The sequence below is a fragment of the Canis lupus genome, chromosome X (genome assembly GCF_011100685.1).
Source record: "Canis lupus familiaris isolate Mischka breed German Shepherd chromosome X, alternate assembly UU_Cfam_GSD_1.0, whole genome shotgun sequence".
Taxonomy (NCBI): Eukaryota; Metazoa; Chordata; class Mammalia; order Carnivora; family Canidae; genus Canis; species Canis lupus.
In genome coordinates, this window is record NC_049260.1 from 77,565,282 (window position 1) to 77,574,223 (window position 8,942).

Genomic DNA, 8,942 nt, shown 5'->3' on the forward strand with positions numbered 1-8,942 from the left:
CAATTGACTTCTGAATACTTCTGTATATTAGTTTTACAGCTTTACAGACCTTGTAGCCAGTTTGTCAGTGCTGTGGCATTTCTACATAGACCATCATGTCATCTGTAAAGAGACAGTATTATTTCCTCCATTCCTATCTGTATATGTTTTAGTTCCTTTTTTGTGTTACTGCACTAGCTAAGACTTCCAGGATGATGTTTAATAGGAGCAATGAGAAAAGAGTACCTAGCCTTGTTCCTGATATTAGAGTGAAGTGTTCTCCTCACCATTAAGTATGATGTTATAGATTTCTTATAGATACTCAAATTGAGGTGTTCCCTTCTGAGAACCTTTATGATAAATGGATGTTGGATTCTGTCATATACTTTTCCTGTATCAAGTGATAAGATCATATATCTTATTTAGCCTGTGTTTGTGGTGGATTATACTAATTGATTTTCAAATGTTAAATCAGTTTTGCATGCCTACAATAAATTCCACTTTTTAGGTACATAATTTTTAAAACATTGTTGCATTCAATTTTCTGATACTTTATTGAGGATTTTGTGTCTGTGTTCATGAGAGATACTGGTCTGTAGTTTTCCTTTCTTGTAATGTCTTCTGTGTGTTTTTGGAATTAGAGTAATAGTGAATTTACTTCAGAGAGTAAATCAAGCATTCTCTCTACTTCTGTTTTCTTTTTTTAAGATTTTATTTATTTATTCATGAGACACACACAGAGAGAGGCAGAGACATAGGCAGAGGGAGAAGCAGGCTCCCTGTAAGGAGCCCAGTATGGATCTTGATCCTGGGACCAGGATCATGCCTGAGCCAGAAGCAGATGCTCAACTGCTGAGCCACCCAAGCATCCCTCTCTACTTCTGTTTTATGGAAGACATTGTGGAGAATTGGTATTATTTCTTACTCAGAAGTGTGGTAGAATTCCCTGATGACCTCTAAATGTTCACTGGTGATCCTTTAAACTTTGGTAGAATTTGTTCTTGGTTATTTGTATCTTTGGAAGGTTATGGATTATTGATTTAATTTCTTTAATAGATACAGGACTTATTTAGGTTATCTTTTTCTCCTTGTGTGAGTTTTAGCAGTTTGCCTTATTGAAGGGAATTGGTTCATTGTATCTAAGTTATCAAATTTGTAGGCATAGAGTTGTTCATAGAATTTCTTCATTATCTTCTTAATGTTCATGTAATCACTAGTGATAACCTTACTTTCATTTCTGATTTTGTTAATTTGGATCTTTTTTCTTGATTATCCTGGCAAGAGATTTAACAATTTTTTTTTAATCTTTTCAAAGAATTGCCTTTTGGTTTTTTTTTTCTACTTTCTTCCCTTTTTACTTGTATTGATTCCTAATTATTAATTTATTTTCTTCTGCATGCACTATGCTTAAAATTATTCTTTTTTTAAATTTTTTTATTTTATTTATTTATGATAGGCACACAGTGAGAGAGAGAGAGAGAGGCAGAGACACAGGCAGAGGGGGAAGCAGGCTCCATGCACCGGGAGCCCGACGTGGGATTCGATCCCTGGTCTCCAGGATCGCGCCCTGGGCCAAAGGCAGGCGCTAAACCGCTGCGCCACCCAGGGATCCCCTAAAATTATTCTTCTTTGTTTACTTTCCTGAGGAGAAAACTTATGTTAATCAATGTTAGATCTTTTTCATTTTTCTCACATAAGAAATTTCCATCTAAGCATTGCTTTTTCTACAGCCCCAAAATTTTGATAGGTTATATTTTATTTTTATTTAGTTCAAAATATTTTTGTATTTCTATTGAGACTTCTTCCTTGACTCCTGTTTAGAATGTTTAGTTATGTGTTAATTTCCAAATGTTTGTGTTTTTCCATCTTTTTGTTGTTGATTTCTACTTTAATTCCATTGAGAGCATACCTTTAGGATTTCTATTCTTTTAAATTTGTTAAGGTGTATTTAATGGTCTAGAATATGGATTCTTGGTGAATGTTCTCTGTGAACTTGAAATAATCATGTTCTGATATTGGATGGAATGTTCTATAAATGACATTTTAGATCAAATTGATTGATAGTGCTGTTCAGGTCAATATATCCTTGTAGATATTTTGCCTGCCTAATCTGTCAATTACTGACTGGGGGGGGTGGGGTTGAAGTCTGTAATTCTAATAATAGATTTGTTTCTCCTTTCAGGTTTGTCAGTTTTTGCCTCTTATATTTTGACACTTTTGTTAGATGCATATATATTTAGGATTATTATATGTTTTTTTCCAGAATTAATCCCTTTATTATTATGTAGTGCCTTTTTTTTAATCTCTGAAACTTTAATTGTTCTCAAGTCTGCTTTATCTGAAGTTACATAGCTATTCCAGCATTGTTGGTTTGTTTGTTTGTTTTGTAGGCTCTACGCTCACTGTGGGGTTTGAACTCATGGCCCCAAGATCAAGAGCCAAATACTCTACCCACTGAACTCCAGCATCCTTTTATGTTCATTGTTCTTTTGATTAGTATATATGGTGGTATAAATCTTTCTCCATTGCTTTAGTTGTAACCATTCAAAGTCTTTATTTTTAAAGTGGGCCTTTTGTCCAAAAACGATTTTATTTGATCATTCTGACCATTTCTGTCTTGAATAGGTCTATTAGGAGCATTCATACTAAAAATGATTTTTGATATATATTTAGATTAATATCAACCATGTTTATAACTTTTCTATTTATTTCCAAGGCTTGCTGCTGCTTCTGCCTTCTCTAGTTTTGAGTATTTTACATGATTCCATTTGTCTTCTCTTAGTGTATCAGTTATATTTCTTTAAAAAAATTTTAGTGATATCCCTCAAGTTTACAATACATAATTTTAACTAGGATCACTTTCAAAGAGCATTCTTCTGCTTCACCGATGTGTAGTATAGGTACCTTATTACAGGGTATTCATCATTCATTTCACTTATCCATATGCTATAATCACTATATTGTTAATATTATTTTAGACATTTGTCTTTTGTATCATTTAAGCATAAGAAAAAAAATTTCATTGTAGTTTCAGTTATTCCACTTCCATTTCTCTTTATGAAGATTGGAGTTGCTGACCTATTTTGAGTTGGTGATCAACTTTCTTCTGCCTGAAGAAAATCATTTAACATTTCTTTAAGGGAAGGTTTGCTAGTCGTTAGTTTTTGCTTGTCTGAGAAAATTTTTATTTCTCCACTTTTGAAGGATAATTTTGCTGGTTATAAAAATTTTAATTTGATGGAGTTTTTTCTTTCAACACTTTATTTCCACAGTTGCATAGATAGGACTGTTAATGCTGAAATGGAAGATTAGTTATTTCTCCTTATAGTTCTGTCGAATTTTTATTTATTTATTTTGAGGTCAATTTCATAAGTGCATACAAATTTTAAAATACCATAAAGTGACACTCCTTATGTTTTGTAATGTTTTTAGCTTTGAAGTCTATTTTGTTGTTTTACCATAATGGATTTTTTGGTTACTGTTTTCATTTTATAATTTTTTTCTATACTTTTACTTTCAGTCTTTATTTTTATATTTGTCTTATAAACAATATAACATTGTGTGTTTTCAGTCTGAAAATCATTGTCTTTTAATTGCTTCATATAAATCATTTACATTTAATGTACTTACTGATATTAATAGATATGTTAACCATTTTATCAAGTTCCTTCTCTGTGTCCCATCTGATCTATGTTAGTTTTCTCTTCTTTAGGATTATTTTATTTTCCCCCTCTGTTTAGAAGTTTTACACTTTTACTCTGCCTTAATGGTTTTCTGGCAATTAGAGCACACAGTCAACTTATCAAAGGCTAATACTAATTCTGTACTTTCACAGACTCCCCTGATAATGCCAGAACTTAATTTTTTAAAGATTATATTTATTTATTCATGAGAGACACACTTTTAGAGAGGCAGAGACTTAGGCAGAGGGAGCCTGATATGGGACTTGATCATAGGACTCCAGGATCACAATGTGAGCCAAAGGCAAATGCTAAACCACTGAGTCACCCAGGTGTTCCATGCCAGAACTTTAAATACTTTTACTCCAGCCCTCTTGACTCATGTTATTTGTTGGTATTGATTCAAGTTTGCATACATATTTATCTTTTTAATTGTTTTTCCCTTTCTGATATCCAGCATACCATCTGGGGTCATTTTCCTGTTATCTGAAAAATGCCCTTTAGCATTCACTATTTCCTTTGGTTCTTCCCTGCTGATGGAAAGCTCTCATTTTATTTGCAAAGGTCTTTATTTCACCATTAATTTTGAAAGGTATTTCTGTTGGTTGTCAATTTTTTTGGCTGGCAGTTATTTTCTTTCAAGTTACTAAAGATAGCATTCTACTGTCTTCATACCTCCATTGTTGCTATTGAGAAGCCATCAATCAACCTAACTTTTGTTCCTTTCAAGGCATACTCTTATTTTTCTGGCTACTTTTATGATTGTCTTTTTGTCTTTGATTCTCTGCAAGGTCACTATTATGCATCTATGTGTGTTTCTTTTTACTCTGGGATACCTTGGACTTCATGGATCTATGGATCAGTGTCTTTCATCAGTTCTGAAAAATCCTCAGTTGTATCTTCAAAGGTTGCCTCTGAACACTTCCATTTCTCTTTTCTTTTAGAACTCCAAGTAAACATTTGTTAGATTTTATCATGCCCTCCTATCAGAGTTTTCCATCTTTTTGACTACCTGTGCAGCCTTATAGATAGTTTCATCTGAACATAATTTGTAGTTCTTTAGTTCTCTTTTGAGCTGCATCTAATCTGTTAAAGCTATCCATTGAGTTTTTAATTTCAGCTGAGTTTTTTTGTAGTTTTAGAATTCCCATTTTTTTTCACTCTTTTCTGATTTTTAGCATCCTGTTGAAATTTTCAAGATTGGATTTTATTTATCTGAATACACTAAGCATTGTCGTTTAACAATCTGATGATTCAGATAATTCAAAGTTAATGGACCTGTTTGCATTGACTGTTTTGTCTACTGCTTACTTTTGATGTCTTTTTTATTTGTATTCCTGGTTATCTTTTTGTGTGGGCATTGTACATGAACAGTTGTTTGTTGAAATAATTTGGGGCTTAAGATAATGGACACTTAACTCCAGAGAAGATTTTGTTTGCATTGGTCAGGGTTTATAACGGTTCTTCCTGTTTGGAAACACCATAATCTATGTTCAAAGTTTAGTTTACTAGTTCACCTAGATGTTGCAAGGCCAAAGTAAAAGATTTTGTGAGAGCTAGTTTACTTCCAGTTTATAATTACACTTAAGTTGAAACATTTGAGGTTCCCAGCATCCTATGGGTGATGGTTTGTTAGGAAATCTCTCCCCTTGTAATGAGTCTTGGGCTTTGATTTGCTGCTTTGAGTCAGCTGTAGCTTCAACTCAGTTTGGCATTGGTGTATTACTTAACCTCTATTCCTAACCACAGATGCCCTCGGGACAAATAGTTAACCTTATGAATACTACAAGAAAACATGGGTAAATTCCTCTTTGACCTCAAGTAGGAAAAGCATTATTGACTATGAATCAAAATCTAGATGCAATAAAATAAAAGTTTGATGAATTGTACTACTCGTGGACAGCCCGGGTGGCTCAGCGGTTTAGCGCCGCCTTTAGCCCCTGGGGGAGATCCTGGAGACCTCGGATCCAGCGTCGCGCTCCCTGGGTGGAGCCTGTCTCTCTCTGCCTGTGTCTGTCTCTCTCTCTCATAAATAAAACCTTAAAAATAAAACTATTAAAAATTTTGACTATTCGTTTTAATGCATGATAGAAATACACTATATACAAAGTAGAAAAGCAACTAACAATCTGGAAGTATTTGTAACAAAATCCTAATATAGTTAATGTATAAAGAATACTGAAAGATGAGGGGAGAAGGACCAATAACCCAACAAAAATGTGGAAAGACATGAACAATTTACAATGGTATTAAATTTGTCCCCAAAACATGCAAAATAAAATGTCATTGAGACACTACTACTTACCTATCATGTTAGTGAAAATTAAAAAGTATTCCAACCCATGTTGGGAAAGGTGTGAAGAGACCAGCACTCTCTTATACTGCCAATGGGAAACCAAAAGGGGTCTAGGGCTCAAGGGGAGGGAACATCCTGGCGATGGAGATTTGAGAATCATCTGTGCTTAAAGGGAAATGAACAGAAATCTCTCAGGAGAGAGAACTTGTGGACTGAGGAGAGAGGAGGCCCAGGAACACAGCCACTCAAGGTGGCAGGGCTGCTTCCTGGCCGGCACTACTACCTGGGCTCTGGAGTCAGAACGGGTCTTGAAAGCTGCTTGTGGGACGCAGTTGCTCAGCGCTCCTGGCAAAGTCCCGTACCCTCCCTGTGATCAGCAGTCACACCTGGCAATGACGTGCATCTCAGAGGGATGCTGTACGAGGACCTGCGATGCGCCAGGTAAAGCACCTGCCCTTGGGAAGCCGCGTGGCTCTTCTTGATTCTCTCTTTGCCACCCCGACCCCCACCGTGTGTGGTTGCTCATTCCCTTGGGGATGGGGGTGAGGGGGCGGGTTGGGGGACTGAGCTCGGCTGACGCGGCGCTCACGTGACCAGCCGGGCGCCGACGTGGGCAGCAGCCCCCGCTCCCGCCCGCTCGCCTGCTCGCCCCGCGGTCCGGTCCCTGCTCTGTCCGCTCGCGTCGCCCGTGTGGAACCAGCTACCTGAGCTGCCCGGGCGGCTGACGAGGGGCGAGCGGGCTTCGGCGAGCCCGAGGAGGCGCAGGCCTGCCCGGGCCCGGCAGGTCAGTGTGAAGGTGGGCGCTGCGGGCAACCCTGAGCAAGGGTGGAGGTGGATGGGAGTAGGAACCGGGAGCAGCACGGAGCAGGAAGGGGTCTGGGAGGTTGGTGAGGATGGGGGGCGCAGCGCAGATGTGGGCAGGTGGGGAGGAGCACCCCATAGCAGGCCCCGCTGCTGCCTCCTCCACGCCCCTCCTCTGCGCCCTCCATCCGTTTTTGGACCTGAAATGGGGGGGGCGCCCTGCGACAGTGAAATGTAGACATATTCTAGAAATAAACCCCCTCACACTGCATCTAAAAGGAAATATTGACCTCAGCGGAAAGGGGGTGGGAGTGGGTGGCTTGCCTGCAGGGGAGGGGGACCCAGACCTAAACAGTTTGGAAAGCATCCTGGTCTGGATCCTGAGGCCTGAAAAGTAATGGCGGCTGGGAGGCAGGGGAGGTAGGAGAGGGAAATGTTCCTTGAGTAGGGCTGATTCAGGAAAGAAACTTCAGTTGGCTGAGTGCACAGGCCCTGCCCCTGTCTCCTGTCTATCTGCAGGTCTGTGTGTCTATCCCCAGCACTCTACAAGGCTAGAAAAGGAGGAGGAACCTGTCCAGAATCCCTGCAGGTGAGTGAAAGGGAGGAAGGGCACTGGACAGAAACAGTGTGGGGAGGGTGTAGAGGGCACACCGAATGCAGAATTTGAGGTCCCCACTGCCCATCCTCCATACCACGCTGAAGGATGGTACAGAAGGTGGTAGGGCCTGCCAGGGAAATGGCTGGCTCTCACATGTGGGAGGAATTGTAGGGTAAAAGGTGGGCAGAAGTCACACTTGGACGGCTTGGCCAGGTCAAGAGAACCCAGCCAAGGGAAGGATGCTAGTACTATCAGCACCTGCATTCCACCTCCAAGCCCTCAGTCTCCCTTGTCTCCTTTGTCTTCTCTTCCCCCTCCTACCCCACCCCCTAGGACAAGGAAAAGAAGGGGAAATCTCAACATGGAAAAACTCTACAATGAAAATGAAGGAAAGCTGGAAATCAAGGGACAGCCAGAAGATGAAGTAGAGCCTGAAGATGAAGGAAAATCAGATGAGGAAGAAAAGCTGGAAGAGGAAGGGAAGCCAGGGCATGAGGGAAAGCTCCAGAATAAGGGACAGCCAGATGATGAGGGAAAGCAAGAAAAGCAGGGCAAGTCTGAAAATGAGGGAAAACCACATGGTGAGGGCAAGCCAGAATCCCAGGCAAAGCCTGAGGGTGAGCCACGGGCTGCCGAAAAGCGCCCAGCTGAAGATTATGTGCCGAGGAAAGCAAAAAGAAAAACGGACAGGGGGACAGACGATTCCCCCAAGGACTATCAGGAGGACTTACAGGAAAAGCACTTGGGAAGTGAGGAGATGATGAGAGAATGTGGAGATATGTCAAGGGCTCAGGAAGAATTAAGGAAAAAACAGAAAATGGGTGGTTTTCATTGGATGCAAAGAGATGTACAGGATCCGTTTGCCCCAAGGGGGCAACGAGGTGTCAGGGGGGTGAGGGGCGGAGGTAGAGGCCAAAGGGGTTTACATGATATCCCATATCTTTAATGCCTTTGGCCTTCAATTCTAACTTCTCTAATGAGAATATTGCTGACCCTGCTTTCCCTGGCAGGCATTTGCCAGGCTATGTGCTTTAACCTTAAGCTGATACTTTGCTTTAGGTGTCACTTTTGTTACCAGCAGCCTTTTGATCCAATTACAGTGTTCTCTGTCTTTCAGTAGGGGATTCTAACCCATGTGCATGGAAGAAATATTCATGGTACACTGTAAAATAACAATAAAAAAAGTTTTCAGAACCACATATACAGTATCAGAACATTTTTGTAGAAATATGTTTGCATAATGCATTTGTGCACAGAGAAAGCTCTGAAAATGTATACACTAAAAAGTAAATGATGGTTTTTCCTGTATGGTAGCCAAAAAAGGTCTCATTTGTATTCAAACAGGAGTCCAATCACCTGATGGTTAGGTACCTCCGTGCCATTCCTCTGAATGTTACTCATTCCCATGCCTCCCCCTAGCTATAACCATGTCAGTGGGCACTGCCACTCCTTCAGAGTCCAATACCATCTTACGGTTCCCACCATGTGTGATTCTTTTTATTTGCTTTGTCACTAACCACTTCTTCCTAAAGGATGGTTGTTTGTCATAATAAAAAAAATCTAGAAATCAATACATGATAAACTGAAA

General features: G+C 39.9%; 1 protein-coding gene across 3 annotated transcripts; it reads left to right on the forward strand.

The window, feature by feature from the left end:
* Positions 1-6,168: 6,168 nt before the first annotated feature.
* On the forward strand, positions 6,169-8,553 carry TCEAL3 (transcription elongation factor A like 3). Of its 3 annotated transcripts, none has more exons than XM_038587958.1 (3): positions 6,169-6,396; positions 7,276-7,345; positions 7,688-8,553. In XM_038587958.1, the coding sequence occupies exons 1-3, from the start codon at positions 6,348-6,350 to the stop codon at positions 8,298-8,300; spliced, it is 732 nt and encodes a 243-aa protein (XP_038443886.1). In that variant the 5' UTR covers positions 6,169-6,347; the 3' UTR covers positions 8,301-8,553. The 3 variants fall into 3 exon arrangements, with proteins under 3 accessions (XP_038443886.1, XP_038443888.1, XP_038443887.1); XM_038587960.1 differs by lacking the exon at positions 6,169-6,396 and adding an exon at positions 6,559-6,751; XM_038587959.1 differs by lacking the exon at positions 6,169-6,396 and adding an exon at positions 6,559-6,739.
* Positions 8,554-8,942: the final 389 nt, after the last annotated feature.

Bases quoted from the DNA above. Each gene is read 5' to 3' on its own strand.
- TCEAL3 (XM_038587958.1), top strand. From the start codon at position 6,348: ATGACGTGCATCTCAGAGGGATGCTGTACGAGGACCTGCGATGCGCCA. The intron at 6,397-7,275 runs GTAAAGCACCTG...GTCTATCTGCAG, and splicing joins GAGGACCTGCGATGCGCCAG to GTCTGTGTGTCTATCCCCAG. The intron at 7,346-7,687 runs GTGAGTGAAAGG...CCCACCCCCTAG, and splicing joins CCTGTCCAGAATCCCTGCAG to GACAAGGAAAAGAAGGGGAA.